We start from the raw sequence: 21,325 nt of genomic DNA on the forward strand, positions 1-21,325 counted from the left end.
AGCAACTTATGCTATAAACTTGCTTTTATTCTTCTTTTTAAAAGGTAGCTAGAGACTTCCATTACAGCAGTTACTAATCATACTCTGGAAAAAATTGCAGTATCTGAACACATGGATCTCTATTTCTCCTTCTTCCTCTTGTCCCCTTGAATCTTCAGGTGGTGTTTATTTCCTTCATGTCTGGAAGAGATAACAGGAGGCCTTTAAAGCAGCTACACTGTTTCGATTAGATTCCTTACACCAACAGAGCAAGGAGAAATACTTGATGTAAACGGTCGCACAAAATGCTCTGTTGCTAGGTCAGGCTAATGCTGTATTGATACACATACGGAGAGAGGTTTAAAAGCTCAGTGTTCTTTTGAATATTTTTTTCCTTGTGGTAAATTTTACTCTTAGCTCATCTACTGAAGGTTGCTCAAGAAGATTAGTGAGAATCTTGATTTTAATGGGTCCATATTTATGCAAATGTATTGCTAACCCCCAAGGGACAAAAAAAAAAGAGGTGAAACACTGAAGCAAGCACATATTTAGCAGTAAGTGTGGGGTAAAGAGTTTGCAAGCTTAGAGTTGTTTTGCAAGTTTTACTTTACAAATATGAAAACTAGATTCTAGCTGCTCAGAGCTTAATATGATGGTTTGTGGGGACATTCTGGGGGATAACATTCACAGAAAAACATCAATTCTTGTGAAATTTCTTGCACAATCACATATAGGTACTCAGTGTTGAAGTTGGCCACTGATTCCCTGATAATCACTCGTGAACTCGTATTCATAACGTCCTCTCTGGAATGGGAAATCCTGACAGAAAAAGATACCAAGTTATGTAGAGCTATTGAAACTTCTTTTTTATATACTAGCTGGGTACCGTAAAACATGGATGCCTAAATGTAGCCCTGTGTGATTTGCATTATCCAATATGCTCTACAGTTGAGATCTAGATCCAGATTTCCAGAATCTTATGCCACTGACATAGTCCTCCGCTTTCCTTAATAAGAGTTGAGATGCTGGGATCCAGTGGGAGGCCCAAGTGGGATGCTGCTGCAGAGAGAAAATATGTTTTTTTGCCAATTTGTTTATGTTCCTGCTGCTCTCTTAACCTTCTATCTCCATGTAATATCCAAGGCTGATTGTGGACTTGTACTGGTTCTGCAGACCAGTGTTACGCCTTTTGGCCAGCTGACCAATTGCCAGTTGGCTAAAAGTCTGATTGCCTTTACCTTAAAAAGGTAAAATGTATAAATAAAGCAAATTACAGAAGCTGTCCTAATGTTACAGACGCTGTATGCTGTTAGAAAATCCCATCACCAATACAAACAACCCTCCCTCACCACCACCCCCCACATCTTGTGTGGAAATGAACCCTACTTGTCTGAGGAGTTACATGTGAACCTTTTCTAAATGAGTAGGAACTCATAATTGAATATAAAATTTTAAATGTAGTTTTTAGCTCCTAATAGCCTTTTTTTAAACAATTTGAAATGTGATTGGATCTCTCATGGGTTCCTTTAAAATCTAACTTGTGGGTCGCATTTTTTCTTCTACTCCTTAGTGCAGCTTCATATAGAAACAAGAAGACAAACAGAAGAAAGTGTCCATAATACCTTTTTGTTTTAAACATGCATTTATCAATGCTAATATGTTTTGTTGCTATGAAAACTCAGTTATCAACATTAAACATTTGTTCAGTCATTTGTTTATCAGCGGCAGTTTGTTAGTAGTTATAAGTAGAATTCCATCTGCCAGTGAAACTATATTGTAAATTGGTGAGGAAATTAGCAGCTCCTGAGGTTTGGGGGTGGGGGAAGGCGTCTTTCCTAATGAATATATGAACTTCATTGCACATAAATGCATCTCTCGAAGATGGTTGAGGGGAATCTCAGGTATACTGCACACAAGTATGCCAATCAGGCAAAACCAGGCACACATTGTGATTATCTCAGTTTTCAAACCTGGAAGAGACAAGAGTGTGTTGCTAAATGAGAGAGGCAGTATGTCATGCTCACTGAGATAAAAACAGAAGCTGCCAGACACTTTGGCTTTATTCTGTGAATTCTTTGCTTCAAAACTCTCCTGTCTTTTCTTCATGCTTATTCTCCCTCACATTCTCATTCTTTCTCTTTCTCTCATTGCTGTCTCGATCTCTCTCTTATTGTTCTCTCCCTCTTTTCCTGTCTTTGATGCACATACGTTGTCACATTTCATTGACTCTCCCCTCTTCTCTGTTCTTACACTTACGCCTAGTGGTGCTTTAGCCAGAGCTTGCAGCCTCTCAGGCGAGTTTTAGTCATGTGTGAAGCTCAGTTTGATCGAGCGCTCCTTTTCTGCCTTTTCACTCTTGCAAAAGATTAAAAGGTGGCGTCACATCGTTCCCCTGCTCTTTCCCGCAGGAGGGACTTTAAAGGGACAACAAAAACTAATCACTTTCAATAAGCGTTTTCTTGCAAAAAAGGGACTTAGCTGTGCAATTTGAGGCTGGTGGTGAAGATTGGGAAGGCTAGAGGATGCTTCATACTGCTAACAAGGGAAGGAAGCCTTCAACTGAGGCAGGTAAGAAGTGCCTGAATCCGAATGTTTTATGGAGTGGCTTGGTCAGAGCGGTAGATTTTCAGCATTTTGTAACTGAGGCAAGCAACTGCAGCAAGAGGCAGCATCCGTGTTGTATCAGATTCCTTTTGTTTAAAATGTAAAGTATGTGCTATAATTTGAATTAGAAATGGGGTTGTGAGGATGCTGTATTCACACTGAATGATTCTTTCCCTCCCTTTTTCTCTGTGTATCAAAATAAATCAGAGAACCAGCTTTTGTAAAAGCTGGACTTTGCTTAAGGGTACATTCAGTGCTGAAATCTCAATAAAAGAAAAGCTTTAGAGTCTTACAAGCCTCGGGGAGCTTGCATTCTGCAGTTTGGCTGCAACAGCTGAACTAAAAATTAATAGTACTTATTTACTGTTTATTGACTAAGGTAAAAATCTTAACACTGAGTTTGGGTCTAGGAGAATATGGTTTATTTGCCTGGCATTTCATCGGATGAATGGCTATACCCTTTCAGACATACTGTAAAACCTATTTTGTGTTTATGTTTTGTAAATTGAGATTAAGTAGCATCCTGAATGAAATACGTGACTAAAACTCATAAAATGCATCTGTGTTTAGTAAAACAATCACCAAATTAGAATAATGGATTTATGTCAGTTGTCAAACGGAGTTAACTCTGAAAGTGCTGTCCACAAGTGCACTTGGATCACAATAAAGGGCTTTCTGTTTAACAGTTATTGAGAGGAGCTAATTTATCAGGCAAAGCTTATGAACTTAAGTCTTGTGATAACATAAAATTGTATAGCTGAAAGTGTTTGTGGTTTGGGGAAACATTCCCTTTTATTCGCTATAAAAATACATTGAGGTTCTATAGGGATTACCAAAGCAAAAGAATTTTAATTACTTTTTAAATGTTACATTTCATCAAGTGCTTTTTATTCACAACTGGAATATTTAGCTGCTGGGACTTCTGTTTGTGGTCTTCACTGGCTTTGGTGCCTTTTTTTCTCTCCCCACATTTCTGCTCTTACATTTTACAGTTGCCCTCCGTATGAGCAAACTGAGACACCAAATAGTAGGAAAAATTTCTGAGCAGCAGTGATGTTCTAAATTTCATTGTCATACAGGAAAGTGAACAAGCAGTCAAGGATAGTTAGACCATTATTAGGGATTTAAGGGAAAGCAAATAATATTGCAGTGATCAGTTATTTGTAAAAGTAGAGTACTAGTTAACAGTCTCTGAAAGCAGGGCTGTGGAAAGCGAACTTTATAAGCTGTTGTAGAGTAAACAGTGATGGGTAGGTTTTAGTGTTGCAGACCTACAAATGAACGTAGTGCAGGTGGAAATCATGTTTGCTTGAGAACTTTTGTCTTTATACCAGTTTACCCTAATGACTTGAGTCCTGCATGTAGACGTACAGATGCAGGGTGCTATGTACCTTGCAGAATCCAGTGGCAGTGCTTTGTGTACAGTTGCAGTAGCTGATTTTACAAAATAGGCAGAAGCCACTACACAGCTGAAAGGGATCAAGCCCCTGGGAAGCGTTGTCTCCCATCGGTGCAGAGGGACTTTGCACATTACTCCTTTGCCTTCAGTGGTGTACATATTAAGCCTCAACTAAAGGGACAGGTTTTTTTTCTGAGGACTTAAAATCAGACAAAAGAACTTGTAACTGTTTCACTGATTCATATTGGACATTTTTACTTTTTAACTGTAGTTTTGCTGAACTTGTTTATTATTTGGCATTGGAATTGCCATTGTGCCTCTCTCACCTTCAAAAAGGTTCCTATGCATTTTTTCAAGCTCTTTGTATGCTTCAGATCTATTTAAAACCACGTTGGATCAAAATGAAATTGAGTAACTTGCCTGACAAAAATGGAAGTCCTGGATGTAATATGGTACTTTAAATGGTATTTATGACTTAAAGTATGTGTAAGTGTAAATGGTAGATGACTTTTGGTATAAATTAGTCACAAAGAAATTGCTTCTTATGAAATGGCAGGAAACTAGAAGGTTAAAGACAAGCTAACTTGATCTCTTTGAGCCCAGATTGCAGGTTCTCAATTGTGGATCGTTTATCTTTCCTTTTGGCATTTGCTAACTCTGCCCTACTAGATGTTAAATGGGTGATTAATAGAAATAGTAGCATTTTACTGATGTTCCAGTAGATGTTGCTGAAGAGCAAAGGAAGGATTACTTCATAGAGGAAAAGAAATGCAGTGGGATTACAAAATCCAAAGAAAAATCTCAAAAGCAAGTGGTTATACAGGCTGTTGGTAGTTTAATTATATGAGAGCAATAATTTTTTACATTGTGATCCTAGGTCTGTTCAATCTGAAGAAATACATGCACTGAAATGAGGCACATGGAGAGACAACTGCCTTTTAAGGCTTTTAGTTTTCTCTTACCACTTTTAATATTCTATCAGTAGTATTAAGATTGTTTCAAATACATGCCTTCTCAGAGGAAGGGCAGAAAGAGTGTCCCTGAAAGTCTGTTGGTTTATTTGGGTTTGGTTTTTTTTTTTGTGCCTTCACAAAATATATATGTTTAATTATAAATTAAGAAGTGAAATGCATGCAACATCAACATTAGAATTCCAATGCAGTGAAGCTGCTTTCCTCTGAGAATAGTAAGAGCTTACCAAATGAACACCTAACATAATAGCAAAAATCCATTCTATTTCTTGATTTGTATGTTCATTTTTTTATTTGTGCATTTTATATTTTTTATTTATATTGTATTTTTTAGCTATGAACAATTGTGAGTTACCATCTTCTGTGCTTACGTTCTGAGAGAAATCCTGTGATGAGTCTCAGATCAATAAATTCTAGAGTAACTAATGGCAAATGCATGGATAGGAAGCTGAGATGGCCTGTGCTAAAACTACTGGCTTATTAATTAATCTGGTCAAATGATAAAACAGTCCCAAAGGATGGAGGATCCCAGTATACAGGCACTAACTGAAGCAATTTCAGGCAACCACTGACCTCTATCTGTGGGAATATTTATTTTTGGAGGTGATCATCAACCAGAACTGATTTCAAATTCAAGCCAGTAATGAGTGTTGTGTTGGCTTTTTAATCCTAGGTTTTCATGTCAAGTAGGATTAACATGCAAAACTTGGGCTGGTCGTAATAAAAATGTGATCTCTCTGCATTCACCTGGTTTGTACCTATTTGTACCTTAAATAAAAAAATGAAAACCAAGAATTAGTTGAACATGTTTATGAGAAGAGATTTCAGGTTGTGTAATTAAAAATTTAACTGACTTTTATAATACATATAATACATATAATACATCATGGTATTATTCAGTTTGCTACTTCCTGTGTGAGGAAAATTCAGCTTCAGCTTATAATTGGAGAAAATACAGAGAGAAAAAATTTGGCAGATCTCTGAAATCATCTCCCAAGTCCTCTGCATTGGAGATTATTTATTGCAGTTCAGGTTTAGTATTTTGATGGGGCTTGGAGGGTGTGAACACCAAATTTACTTTATTCTGACAAGCTTTAGGTTGATGCTTTTTTTTTCTCACACACATGTGCTATTGCCAGTAGGGGTTTTCCTTAATGTTCTGCTCCCTTAATTTATTGTTGAATTTCTGCATGCCTACAACTGTTCACATACGGAGGCAATTCCTTTAACCTTCAAAAAACTGGCCGCATGCTTTGTATGTGGAAGGAGTGAAATCTGTCTGTGTGTGGCTTAGGAAACACTAATGCTTATACATATTTACTGAACAGTTTTGTGTTTTTATGCTCAAACTTAGAAGTTCTAGGGCTTTAGAGACAATTTTCAATCAATATTGAACATGGCATCTCAGCTGGGCATGGCCAGAAGTTTATGAGCACTTTTATGTCTTTACAGTTCTGTGTCATTCAGAAAAATAAGCCTGACTGTTACCAGTGAGAGAATATTACCAGAATTATGTTCTTGTACCTTCCCTATTTCAGTTTACTTTCAGACTTGTCAGTTCAATGAAATGGTACATAATTTAGTTTAAAAGATCGTAATATGTCATCAGTTTCTAAAGAGAATTCCCTGTTGAAAACATTGGCAAATTCAGTTTAAAGGCTTATGACACAATATAGCCCTAAGGAATAAACTTTTATCTTTGTATTTCTCAGTTCTCAAAGTCATGAAAAGACAAGCAGGCATACTTGTGTAGTGGAATTCTATTTATGAGTACACTAGGAAAAGCTCAGACTAGCTGAATAGGGTAAGTAATTCTGGCCACAGTTGAGCCTAATGGCAGATTTCCCAGTGGCAGCAATATTGTATTTCTGGGTTTATCTAAGGATGCTTATATATTTATAAAGAAACACATAAATCTGAATATGTATTTTAAGTTAAACCCATTTTTAAATACATGCCTAGTCTCACATTATTGGAATACAGGAAGAATGGATGACTAGAAGTTTGCAGTAATTTACTGAAATATAAAACCATGGGTCTGTACACAGGAAAGTGTAGTGCAGATAATAGTAATTTAATGATGGAAGCTTTTTTCAAATGCCTTTGTATAATTTGTTCTGTCACTGTGATAGTTTCATTAAAATTTGCTATAAGGTGAATGAAAATAATTAAAGAAAATAGAAATACGATTTGACAGTGAAGGTATCTTAAGGATGTTACTTCTGAAGAAAGAGACCTGGATATGCATTTTTTCCCTCATTTATGTTGAAGTAACTCCTGAGTAACTTAAAGTAGTGGACCTAAGTTCTGGTTTAGCTGTAGTGTGTGAAATATATTTAGCTAGTGCAGTTCTTAATCTATGCATGCAGTTTTTGGAAGACACAGTTCTGTTTCTATCGGGAGTTTATATTGATTTAATAGAATTCCACCTGTAGCTCAGCTGATGCCCAAACAAATAGTTTATATCTCTTATCATGTGCAATGTGGTTATAACAGTGTAAAATGTTGCATAAAAAGCTTTGTCATTCCTCCCCCACCCCCTACCCCCAAAATAACCAGATATTCTTCCTAAACTTCCCTTTGTCCATGAGATTCTAAAGGACAAAGTCATGTAGAATCATAGAAATGTGAAAAGATATGAAACATGAAAGCATCTTAAGAGTGGTCCTTCTCTATAGAACATTAGCAGTATTAGGAAGCCCCTTCATCTTTTCTGGGCATTTTACTGTGAAACTGGATACAAAGTATTTTCAGTTGGAAAATGTGCCGTGAAAATTTCACATTAATTTTGTATTTGTGGTAACGGTTTTTTGTTACACTTGACCACAAAGTATTACCAAGTAATGGTTCATAACAATGTCAGTTATGCTAATATTGTTATAGAGTCACATAGTCTTTTCTGTTCCCCTAATTTCTCTTTATTATTGGATTAATGTCTATTTTGAACAGGGTTTAGTTGACAAATTCAACTCCTTCAGCCCTTTCTGTCCGATCTAAATGTCAAACCCAGCCAGGCTTTTGTACAGCTTTTTCCCTGGCAGCAAAATGGAGACAAGGAGGCTGTTGGAAGGTGTTCTCATTTGGTGGGGAGAGGAATTGTTGATACTGAGTTGTGAGAGACTTGTCTTCTCTCCCTACATGCAATAACGCCTATCTTTCAGTAGCTGGGAGCTTCTGGGTTTGTGGCACTCCCTTCCTGGCAGGCATTCATGCTTAAATGAAACCTGGAATATCTCAGTATTTACATTCATACTTGTAGCTTAGTTCTGTACGTTAAAGATAAAGGAGGCTGTGCTGTGTTTGGGTTGGAAGGACACAGAAAAGAAAGGGGAAAAAATAGCAAGAGGTTTTTCATGTCTAGAAAACATAGGAAAGACAATGTTTCTAAGAACAGTTTGTGGTTTAAATAAAAACTGTAGCATCAAATACTGCCTACAGATTTTTCTGAAGTCAATCTAGTATGACATTGCTCTAGTATGTGTACATGCACATAAATAATGTATATGTGCTATACATATATACATACAGTCTCTAGAGGTCAGTAGAATGTAAGGAATGGGCAGATGTTCAGTTTTTCAATATGAGACTTCAAGATGCAGCATATCAGTTGTTGCTACCTAGAAAAGATGAATGTGTTTCTAATGAAATTTGGAAGTGAAGTAATTAATCAGAGTTAACAAAGAGCTGAATGAAAGAGAATCATGTCTGTCTTGTCTGTCTTGTTGCGGAAATGAGCGTAAATTATTAGTTTTGGGCAAATTTGTGATAAATGCTCATTTACACTCCAAGAAACTTGACAGAAATCCAAACCATGATTATCATATTATAGTTCATTATATTGCATCTCCTTACTAACTTTTTTTTTTTTTAGATGATGTTTTGGACTGACTGAAATAAAACTCAAAATGGTCTTTTGAGACAGCATATGTGAAATGCCAAGCAAATCAGGACTACAGTGCAGGCAACACGTTTTCTTTCCATGTTTACCCAGTCAGCCTCGACCAGCCTTAGCAAATTATTTGTTTTATCCTTGTTCACCACCTTCTAAATTGAAATCTTCTGCATGGACTGAACACTTGGGCTTGAAGGTTCTGCTTTCTTCTTAAAAATTGTTTTGATAATTCCTTATTACAAGCAGCAAGTTTAGGGGTATTTTTAATATACCGTGACTTTGTTTTCTGGGAAACTAAGCAAATGTAGAGCTTTTATCTCTGAAAGAGTTGGTTTGAATTCTAATTTATGCTGCAAGTGAGAAGTTTTGTGTTTCTAGTGGTGTTTTATAAATCTAACATAAAAGTCTAAACCAACTATAATTCTGTGCTAAAGAATAGTTGAGGAAGGTAGGAAAGGGTGTTACAGATGATTGTTTCAGAGAGATCTGCAGTAGAGCAGGCAAGCAGGGTGTGCAGGTTTTTAATGTATTTATTATTTGTTTGATTCACAATTATTATGGGGTGAGTGCAGAATTTCAAATGTTGAAAAAAATCAGCTTCTGAGCAATGAAAATATGTGAGCCACATGACTGAGAAAGCAGATGTTTTAATAGGTGTACTGATTCTGGAGCATGTGCAAGTACATTGGTTTATGTTTCCATTCTATCTGGAGGAGAATAGTACGCTGGTTCATTACATCATGGAACTGATATATTTAGTCAGTGGCAAGAGAAAAAGACACTGGTATCTTGAGTGTACTGTAGTGGACACAGAAATAATAAGCTTTATTAATCTGATGGCATTCTGCTAGTAGCAGTTTAGTTAAGTGTTGATTCACAGAGGTGGTGAAGGCATCAGAGATGATGGAACCTGGTGGGCTTATTTGGATGCCGTGCTGTGTAGATTGTGCCATTTTATTTCTTTGTGTTTCCTATCATGTTTTTCCTCATCTTTGTGAGGAACATCTGAAAAGAAAAAAAAAAAGACTTCTAAAACTTACTCCTACTCACAAAGCTTTAATTCAACAACCACTGATCAAGTATTTTCCACTTCTAGTCCAGTACTTCTCAGAAAGTGGAAATGGCTAGTATTTATCCATAGCATACAAATGATTGTTCAACATGTCCTGTCAAGGCATACTTGCATGGGAAAATGTACTAATGTAGCTTTAGCAGTCTCTGAACATCACTGTGGTTAATGTGGCTTTTAGTATCTTTGAAGCTGCCTGCAGCTGCTGCTTAACCACACTGCCTATACTAATAAAAAAATAAATAAACTCTGGTTTTCTTTCCCCACTGTTCTTTGAGTGTACTGAAAATTTTCTTTTAAGCATTAGATGTGACAAAGCAAAGATGATGTGAAAGTAACATTTAGACTTCAGTGGCTCTGCTTTTGGAGGAGCAGAAACACTATCAATTCTAAGTTTCATTAAAAGTATGCTTTAAACATAAACTGTGGAGGTAATGAAAGATGTACTTACAGTCATTATTATGTTCTGATGATGATAAATAGTGACTATGTTCTGATGATGATAAATAGTGACTATGTATGGTCTTCATTGAAGCCTGGTGGCTCTCCACATAAACAGCACAGAAAAGTTTGAAGATCAGCCTGGTCCTGGTATATGAAGTTGCAATATCTGAATATATAAAAACATCACCTCAGAAGAGAAGATCAGATTATGTGTCTGCATGGAAGAGGTCTAGGTCCACAGCTAAACAACCTGCTTCTCATTCCCCATTGCTTGGGTTCCAAGCAACATGCTGCTGAGAAGGCAGGAGTCTTGTGCAAAAACCTGTTTTCAATCCATAACAGAGAAACATACAGTCCATTTGGCATTCCTTTTCATGCCTCCTTGCTATTGTTCAAGGAGTTGGTGAGGGGGCTGCTATTAAGCTGGTGGGTTCCCACTCAAAGCAAGTACCTCACTGAAGCATGGGAGAAGATGACATTTTAGAAGGAAAGCTAGACTAAACTCAGTTTCCCTTGGATACTCTGCTGGATTCTGAGAGAGGGACTTACTCTCCAACTGACATCTGGACAACCACTGTCTTGCAGAATACCTGCTTGTTTTCTGTTTTAAGCACAAAGAAACTAGTATGAATGCTTGTGGGGGCAAAACTTGGTCTCAGAATTATCACTTTTAAAATGTGCATATGTTTTAATGGTTTTTTTTTCCTCCCCCCAGCAGAAATGTAAACAAAAGAATAGTGGAAAGTGGGGGTTTAGATCCAGCAGTGCTTATGGTAGGTATTTAAGTGAGGTGTATTTTTGGTTTCAGGAATGTAAGGAGTGGATTGCATCTTACTGTGTGAGAACAGGAAATAACTGGATACAGCAAAAATACAATTGCAAGATTCTATCTTAAAAGGACCTAAGAAAATAATCTGCACATTCACCTTTCAAAAATATATAAACTGGTGTTTTAAGAAAACAGTTGAGATAATAGTGGGCAAAGTATGTGTTCTACAGTCAAGACAGGCTATTGAGGAGTGATGGGTTCTTTTGAATCTACAACCTGGTAGCCAATCCATTTATGGGTAATCATAATATTAATAAATCGTTTGCATGATTGTCTGTGATTGAGGAGAAATTAATTTCATGAATCAATTGGTCTGATAGCTTTGTGCTCACTGTTTTGTCTCTCTGTGGCAAGAGGCGTATGCTTAGAAAACAGGATGAAATTGCTCACCTTCTAAAACAAATACTACAGAAACAAGAGAATTATGTGCAAACTTGAGTAACCATGACATTTGGATGTAAAGAAATCTGAAATGACAGTAATAACCAGTATCACTGTAAAATTACAAATTATTTCAATTTAAGTGGTTTCATTTTTCTACACACATTTTAAAGTCTGTCACCATAAGCTGTTGACTTCATCTCAAATGCATTCTGCAGCCTTGACAGTTGTTGTGGATTTGTTAATACTAAATCAGTAATTGTTGCCTTTGAAGAGGGATCCAGCATCTTCAGCAAAAGCTTATTAAACTGTAAAATATGGATTGCCTTTACCCTAATGGCCTCTGAATCCTATTACCATCCCATTAGAGAGTGTGGGATTTTAGTAATTCTGTTGTTGTTTCCAGTGGGCAACAGTACAATGGGAAGGGCAGGGGTTAATGCAATTCATCTCCTGTAACAGTGTAACAGTGAGTCTTTTATCATTCAATGGGAAGCTTTTCCTTGGAGCAGGGAGAGTGGCTTCAACCAGAACTACCCCTCCCCCCAGAAAAACCCCACCAAAACTCCCTTGAGATTTTCTTCATTACCTACACTTTGTAAACAGAATAGAAATGAATAAGTTGATAAATAAGTGCCAAGTAGGCTGCAGTCTAGAAGGATTTTCAATTGCTGTCATTATGCCAAGAGGTATATTGAAATACCTCTTCAGTCAAGATCATTATATTTTTAATTATTTAATTGCATTGATACCTTAATATTCGGCTTGGTTTCCAAAACCATGAAATCACCTTATTCCTTTTCTCAGGAATGTACAATGTGAAAAGTGTGAACCAAAACGTAAAGCAAACAATAACAAAACAAGTGGTGTAAGTGGCAGGAGTGAAACTTTTGCATGTAGAATGACAGTTGCTTCACTTGATCTGTATTAACTACCTCAAGTGATAGTACATCCTGCTATAGGAGTGATTTCTTCAAAGTTCACAATAGAAAGGAATATGGAGCATTAATAGTTACCAGGTGGAGTACTGTGTGGAAGTTGTGTCTGCCCTCAGTAGTGAATGAGGCCAACATGGAAAGTTTTCAGCACCTGATACGTTTTGTTTCATGGAGATTCACTTGACAGCTAAATTCTGAATGATGGAAGCAGCTTGCTTCTGATTTCACACCAGGATAAAAAAGGGGAAGATTTCAAACAGATATTGCAAGGGAAGCTGAGACTTGTCAGCGTAATTTTTCAGATAAACAATATCTGATATACTGATGTGCATACCATATTGAGTTGGGATTAGTTTGAGTCATGAAAGGCTTCTAGCTAATACTTTTCATTTTAAATAAAGACAAAAGGGATTGCTATTCAAGGTGGTTAGTTTGCCTTTATTTAAGAAATCAGAAAATACTTGTAAGGATTGGAGTTTTCATAACTGTTTTCTTGGTTTTCTTCAAAGTTTGTTGTTGTGTCTGCTGTAGGGTCACCTATAAATACAATGGTTCACTTTGTTATGAATAGCTAGGAACTTACATACAAGTAGTAAGGAGCAGAGAAGGATCTGGTAGAAGACAAATGGACTATTTTTTCTTAAAAGTGCAGTCAGTAACAGTCATGTGAGTAGCTTTTTTGTGTCCTACCTGTGTTTATTTATGCCTTCCACATGTTTGATAACAGAACCTAAGAAAGCAAAAGAGAGAGATATCTTTACAGAAGCACTTGAGATTGAGTATTCTATAAATATTAATTCCCCTTTGCAGTATTTCCTCGGTAAAGTTTGTGGGACCTTGCATTTGTTACACATGCTTGCTCATATGTGCACAGGCACTTAGAGCTGTTTTCTGTCACTGGTAATACTGTGTCCTCGAGAAAAGGAATCGGGTACCTCTTTGTCTTTATGCATTCATTACTTCCAAGAATAGAATATTACCATTGCTGATCCTTCCTATGAATGTGGGAAGGAGAAAGCTTCAATTCATATGCTTGTAAGAATTGCACCCATATAATCTGCTCACTTAAAATATAAAACAAGGAACCAGTAACCCAGTTTCTTCCTTGCGGAATAGATAGGTTGTCTTCTCTTTTACAAGAAGTAGTGAAATTTAAATGCCTTACATTATGTTATACAAGTAGGTCAGTGTTATATCAACTGATTTGACAGGAAACTTCTTTCCCCTGCTGAAGCTACACTGTCCTTGATTTATAATGAGTAGAGTCCGTATGTCTCAGTAGCTCAAAGTCTAATTGTGTTACGTACTGAACAAATATTTGGGAAGGTACAATCCATGCATTGGTGAGTTAATAATCTAATTATTGCCTACTTAGATAATGATGTAGTATCTGAGTATTTTGAGGCTTTTCTTCTTGCTTATGAGAAATTTGGAATAAGAGGCTACTAGCAGATATGTGCTTGCTTTGGAAAATGACTTTGTTCTAATAAATCTAAGAATGAATTTTGCTTTAAGCATAGGACCTAGATGATAATGATAGAATAAGGGAATATATATGATGCTGCTTCGTTTGACTTTTGTATTAATTTCAGACTTTGGCTACATCTTTTCAGAACATATACTTAGTTTAACACAAAATCAGTCAGTAGCAGTACTGGTATTATTTCTGATTAATTTGTATACTCTTAAGTATACAAACAATGGAGGTCAATAAACAAGGTTTAGCAATAAATGTGTTGCAAAAATAAATTCATTTTAATTGCCAGTTGTAACAAAGGGCAATGCTACATGACTTTTGTTCACACTTTTGTGTGAATAAAGATGTGCATGATGACCATCACAAGAGTAAGGAGCACTTGATTCTGCATTGTGCTGGTGCAAAGCATAGTGCATGCACAAGAGAATAAGTGTAGTGAAACGTGACCATTTGAAGACTAAATTGTTTTCAGGAATGCAATGACCACTAAATACATGAATTATGTACCTGCTGTTTGTCTTTGGACCCTTTAGCCTTAATCCATTTGTTTAGTTCTATGTTGTGTATCTAGCAGTGTGGTTCAGGCGCTAAGCTCACGTGTACTGTACAATAATATGTTTTTATTACTTTCTATGATACACTCAGTTTTTAATTTGAAGCCTATGTTTCATACTGGGTTCGGTTTTGTAGTGCTGCAGTTTGTTAGGGATATAGCTAGTTAGATGGCCTAGTGTACAGGATGCATATCATTCCAACTGTTCCGTTTCAAACCTGCTTTATTTTTTGTTTACATGCTTTTAAGTTGCTGGTTTAGAATGTGCTATAAACTGGAAAGTGCTGCCATGGATTTATGGTTTTGGGGTTTTGTTTTGGTTTTTTGTTTGTGTTCTTTTTAAATGTGAGTTTATTTTCAGTTAAATTCTCTGTGATTAAATTTAAACTAATTTCTTAAAAAAGCCTTAAAACAATTATATTTTCTCAGCTTGCTTTTTGCATTGGAAAGCTGACGTTGTACATTTAGTACCAACATTAATCTGTCATCAATATTATATTATTTAAACATTTGACATACACCAGAGAGTTGGAGGGGGAAGCAACAAGCAAATAAAACGTTTGTGTCAAAGAGCTATGTTTTACATTGACAAGCAACATTGGTCTCTTAGCCCAAATGTAATTATAAGAGATCTGAACCTAATAAAGCATGTAGTATTTTCATTTTAATCTGTAAAATAAAAATGAACTGCTTAGGGGAAACTCTTAGGAAAGGGACAAGTAACTACACATAGAAGTAAAAATTGCATAGTCACGAATGGAGTAATTTTCATGCAGGTTTAGTGGTCGGTAGTTAAACCCTGGACTAATAAAACTGTTACCTGCAGCACCCATTTATATTTATATATAAATATATATATTTATGCCCTTTTGTGTGTACTTGGCTGAGTCTTTTGTCTGTACAGAATCATAGAATCACAGACTGGTTTGGGTTGGAAAGGACCTTCAAATCATCCTGTTTTAACCCCCCTGTGATGTGCATGGACACCTCACTCTAGACCATGTTGCCCAAGCCTCTGTCCAGCCTCGCCTTGAACACTGCCAGGGATGGGCAGCCACAGCTTCTCTGGGCAACCTGTGCCAGTTCCTCACCACCCTCACAGTAAAGTACTTCTTCCTTATCTCTAACCTGAACTTCCCCTATTTGAGTTTAAACCTGTTACCTCTTGTCCTATAGCTAGGGTCCCTAAGCTAAGCAAGATGATCTCTTCCTGTTGGATCACAGGTTTTGTCTTGTTCACCTTCCTTAGAAGAGCTAATCTGGGAAGGATAGAGCCTTGTTATGAGAAGGCAAGTGACCTCAAAGGTTGAGCTTAATATCTAAAAATAATTGTAAATTAATTAATTCTTTCTTGTAATTTTCTGATACTGGCATACCACGCGGGGGAAAGCCAAGAAGCTCATGGAGTCAGGATTAGCTTTGTTCTAACTGCAATCCAGCAGATATTTTTCAGAAAATGTCTTCTAAGCAAGTGTCAGGAGGCCTCACAGTTTGAGAGGTGTCCTCCTGCCTCTTGCCCCACTGGGTTTTAAACAGGAAGAACAGCAATGTAGGATTGCTCAGTTTAAGAGTCCATCCTGAAAAGTTCAAGAGACATCTTCTTCCAGGGATGCTTATTTGACGCTTATTATACATTTAAGGGTGGAAAATAACCCATTCATCTAGAATTCTATTACTAAGTAGTGATTAGTTCTTGACTTTTTTGTGTGCTGATGACCAGCTAAGCATCACAGGGATGTGCAAGTCATAGCCCTGACTCATGATGATCTGAATTAATTTTACGTTGTGAAATGCAATATCCTTTTTGCAAAGTAGGACAGCTTTCTACGCAATCTCGTCATTGTATTTCAAACCCGTTCTATACCGCAGTGTTTGTACAATGTCTTTGCAATACCTGCATATTAAACCAGAGCTATCCACATATCAAGTCTGTGGGGTGGCATATGTAGAGGGTTTTTAATATTTATTCCTTCCCAGCCTTCTGATGAAAAAAGAACTTTCATCTACCTTAACAAAAAGCCTATCTGCATCAGAATGTCTGCTTTTTAATTAAAACATTGTTTAATTTGTGGATGACTTTGTGCCCTGGTAGCTGTGGCATTTGTGAGTGTCACAGGTGACAATGTCTGAGGTAAGTATCTGATTCAAAATGAAGATTTGAATATTCAAGACACTCGTGACTTCATACAAGCCAAGCACTGCACATGGCTTTTATATGCTTGATGCCAATGTTCTGACCATCAGAATACAGGAACTGGAAGAAACCCTGGTGGTTCCCTCACCATTTTCTTCTTGTTCCCCCCAAAATTATCTTAAGCAGATGTACTGCTACAACTAACAAATCATAGTAAACCAATATTCTAGTATGTTCCACTTCCTTAACAAAAATGTCAGCACAAGTTTATCTTAAACACAAAATTATTCTATGTGTATATGGAGTGACACATATTAGAAAATATGAAAAAATTAGAAACCATGTTTATAAAATAGGAATTGAGAGAATTGGTGTTTTTTCACATTGAAGTCTGCTAATTCAGAGCAATTATCCTACTGAACATTGTATGAAGTTAAATTCTTCTTCTGGTGTTTGCAATACAGATTTTTCATTCTTCATTGAAATTTTGAATGTGTCTTTCAACTAGTACAGAATTAGTTTGTCTTTTTGTGTGCATAGGCACTGGGATGATCTGTACTTTATTTTCCCCCTTTGTACTGTTTGCTGACTTTGAAGAACAATAATGTATCAGTGGCTGTTTTGATACTGTGAAAAAAAAACATGCAGTTGAACTGGCACTAGAGTAAATGTGAAGGGAAGGTGCTCTTTGTTAATATCTTGTCTTGCATGGTTTAGTAGTACTTTCTTCTGGTAGATGTTGTCACTGTTGTCTGAGTGGCACTTGGCCTTCAGGAAACACTCCTGTGCTGTGCTGGCTTTCTACAGAAGGGTGAGCTTAGAAGTTCAGGGCAGTACTGCAGTGACTGCAGTACATTTCAGTTGTATTGCTGGCAGGTTTTGTGTAATTATGCTGTGTGTTAGATTGCTGATATAATCCTAATAAAAGGTGTCCCTTGTCTCCCTAACACAGTTTAAGGAAGGGGGCAAAGCAAACATGGGCAGCAGAACTACAGGTTTTTACATGTTGTGGTTGTGAGAAAAGCTTCATGGCATGTCTGAATCTGTTATCTGAAGTGATCTGATGAACTTCAGATTATTTTCTCAGACTTCATTTTCATGTGGGTTGTTTTTCTTGCCTCCAGTGCTTTGGCAGTAATTTCGCATGTATCCAGCTATTAACTATAGGACCTTGCTTTGTTTCTGTGTAGGTAAACTGGATTTCACCTTGGAATAGTAAACTTACTAGCTGTTTTGATTGTCTGTTTAGGAAAGTGTATGCTTCTGGGGTGTTTTGGTTTTTATGCAACTTCTTTAACATTGAATTAGCAAAAATAAAAGGTATATTAAAACCATTAGAGAGAGTTCCTGCTTTTACGTGAGCTCAATTTTCTTCTGTGCTAAGTCTCCTGAGATCTGTAGACAGTCAGTGCCAAGATAACATTGGCACCATTTTCTTATTGCCATGGTGATCTTCAGCTCTGCTGAATACTCAAGGGAGACTATGGTATTTTAAAGTGAGTAGAATTTTGGTAATTAAAAAAGGCTGGAAGGAAGAACCTTTCTAAAATCTCCCGGCTTGGGTAAATAAGGATAATGAATTATGTCTGAATAGCAAAGTTATTAGTCTGCTTCACTTGATTAGTACAGAATAATAGCTAAAAAGACACGAAGGGTCGGAGGGGGGGCAGGTAGTATCTGCATGTACCATCAGTGCTCAGAGTCTGAACTGAGATCTTCAGCAGCTTTCCCCACAAGAGCCCTGGGAGCAGCTGTGGCTGGCTGCATGGGCACAACACGCCCCTTTGTTGGAGGGTGCCAGGCAAGAGGGCTGCCGCCTGCTCCTCTTGGCTTCGTCTGCACCAGGAATTAAGGACAGGAATACATTCCAGAAGATTTTCCAATTAAAGCTATTGCTTTAAAGCTGGATTCCTCCTTTGTATACTGTTTTATCAAATACAAATTGTATGTGTTACTGAAGGCAGTGAATATTTCTGAGTTTCCATCGCTTTCTCTGCGGCAGCCTAGTTTTCAGCTTTGTATAGTTACAGCATGAGTCAGCACTTGAGGTTGGTTTATGATAGTTTCAGATATTCCCTCTGCTTTTTTTCTTTGCTTTTCTGTGTGTCCTTTCTCTTTCCCGACCTTTTCAAGAGCAGCAATCAGTGCGCAAAGGCAGTGTGAAGCGTGCTGACAGGAGGCATGGTGAGACACCTGCTATGCTAATATGGTTGGGTTTACAAACAGAAAAAGAGAGAAATCTTTGTACTTGCTTGATTTCAAGCCATTATTTCTGGTCAGATTTAGCCCTTCAGCCATAGTAGTTATTTTTTGCAAAGCTGTGTATTGTTTTTAACATTTGTGTAAATTATGCTTTTGGCAAGCAAATAAGCATTTAGAATGAAACTTAAATTGTTTTGTGTTGAACTTCTTGACTGTTCTGTCAAGAAATACAAATGATTTGTCAAGAAATACAAATGATTGTGTCAATTCTTTTTAACAGCCTTGATTCTTCTCTGTTAACACTGCTTCTGATTTGTGGGAGAAGGGGCTATTTTTAAACCCTTTCGTAATATACAAAATTTAAGTTTGTTACGTTGCAAAGCAGAATAAGAAAGTAGGATTCTCTTTCAGTGCGTAGCTTAATCATGTCACATCTGAAAGACCCCCATTATGCTTATTAAGTAATGAAAGAGATTTCAGCCTATTTTGTAGGTTAAAAAACAATTTCCTTCTCAGGCCAGATTGTAAAGCTTGCTGAAGCAGAGCTCCCACTGCCCTGGTGAATTCAGCAATGTATAAATGCATTTACTTCTATGCATGCCATTCTTCATAGTACTGAATTTAAAAACTTTAGGTGATCCTAACAAGTGATGCGCGTTGACTCTCTAGGAGGAAATACCTTTTTGAGCATGTGAAGTAGGAAACAGATGCGTTGAGCAGCTCATTTCTGGAACCACTGTTAGAAATAACTCTAGTGTTTCTCCTCCCTGCAGTTCCATATTGATACTGTGAGGTAGATTGTGAAGAAAACAGAACAGAAAGATATGTTATTAAACAGAAAAATAGTGTTTCAAATGGGTACATGGATATTTACTGGTTGCCCGTTTTGTATGCATCAACAAAAATAGCTGTATTCAGGGGACAGACTATTACTTCCTTCAGTGATCTTCATATTGGAGCTATGGAACTGCATCACTGCTGTGGAAGCAAACGTTTGGCAGCTTTGCATGCTCTCCACTACAGTCAGCTAATGAAGAAAAATATTGCCTTTCTAGGGGGAATACAGATCAGGAGTTGTGCATGTGTACATACACCCACCCTTTATCCCCCAGTTCATCTGTAATCCTCCTGATTCGCGTTGGACGCTGTTGTCTAAGCCCATTCTGTGCCAGTATGTGTAACACCACAGTTTCACTTCTGAAGAGGTAGGTGGATTTGGACAGCTCTCTATCAACTCCTGAGGACACAGAGTAACTTTCCCCAAATGGTTCAGTCTCTAATTAGTGGGCACAGAGCCTTGCCAAGAAATGTATTCTGGCAGAGCTCCACTTGCACTGGGTGGGTCAGGATTCGCCTGTACTTCATATGTGATTGATTCTGTTTTGAGTATAGTCCTCTAGTTTGTTTCTTATTTTCATATTAGTGTGAAATTAATATTTGGCATGGTAATCTTTTCAGATTTTTTGGTTTTGTTTTGTGGCTTCTGGTTGTTTTGTTCTTTTAATTTAGTTTAATTCTTTTTTCCTATTGTTTGGTTTGGGTTTTTGTAATGTGTTTTTAAATGTTTTAATGAAAGCAGCCATTTAGGAAGATAGAAGCATGCCAGCTTGTCTAGTTATTTGCATTAGTTTTTTATTAGTTAAAGCCCAGAGTCAAACCATACTCTAAAATTACCTTCCATTAAGGAGAATAAACCTGTTACTTACCTGGCTGTAAGCAAGGATTACAGTAAATAAATAAGGAAAAGTCTCTGTCTAGTTATTTTTAGCTTAACTATACTTCTTACTTCAGTTCAAGATGAGATGAGAACTGCAAATAGCTTAAATTAGTCGGTAGCATTTATACCTTGTTAAGTTTCCTGCTTTGGAAAATATTCAGGAAAATGATTATATATGGTATTCATCTCGAGGCTGATGAGTTTGTTATAATTATGAAGGTAGATGTAATGAGATGAAAACATCTCTTTCGTTAGGCTCTCGGAGGAATTCCTTCTCTCCATATTGCTGTTGGGTTAACTATTTTCTAACCAAAGAGTTCTTCAAGCATTCACTTCTGATTTTTGGGGGAGTTTCCTCAATTACTGTGTAGGAGATTGATTGGCAGCTCTGGTATTAGCATTTATAGGTGATAACTAATTAAATTCTACATGCACATGGGTGGATAATAAAGACCCCTTCACATCTCATTTATTAAGACAAATCTCCAGTGTAATTATCATTTTACCATTATTTAGCATGCTTAATAGCTTTTTTTTTTTTTTAATCTGTTGAGTCATTTTCTGGTTCCTTCTAAAGTACAGACTGAACTAAGCTATAAACATCTCTCCATTTTCTATGACGATACAACTTAATATTTTTAGGTTTGGTTTTCTCTTTTAGAAAGTGAATTCTTGTTTCAGTTTGAAGTTTTTCCAAATATTTGCTAATACCTGTTAGATCAGAAATTGTGGGGTT

At 36.9% G+C, this 21,325-nt stretch overlaps 1 protein-coding gene across 6 annotated transcripts in view; it reads left to right on the top strand.

Moving 5' to 3' along the window:
• TENM2 (teneurin transmembrane protein 2) overlaps positions 1-21,325 on the top strand; it is a 681,089-nt gene that overhangs the window by 310,726 nt on the left and 349,038 nt on the right. For 3 of the 6 annotated variants that reach the window (XM_061456392.1, XM_061456394.1, XM_061456393.1), the window contains exon 1: positions 1,988-2,547. The exons of 2 other annotated variants lie outside the window; for them this stretch is intronic. In XM_061456392.1, coding sequence (XP_061312376.1) covers positions 2,502-2,547 — 46 coding nt within the window. In that variant the 5' untranslated portion in view covers positions 1,988-2,501. Of the gene's footprint in view, positions 1-1,987; positions 2,548-21,325 lie in introns of those variants that run through there. One more of the 6 variants, XM_061456395.1, reaches the window with a different exon arrangement.

Source organism: Pezoporus flaviventris, unplaced genomic scaffold (assembly GCF_033815535.1).
Source record: "Pezoporus flaviventris isolate CSIRO_AGI_PZ_B2104156 unplaced genomic scaffold, CSIRO_AGI_Pfla_v1 ptg000023l, whole genome shotgun sequence".
NCBI classification, from domain to species: domain Eukaryota; kingdom Metazoa; phylum Chordata; class Aves; order Psittaciformes; family Psittacidae; genus Pezoporus; species Pezoporus flaviventris.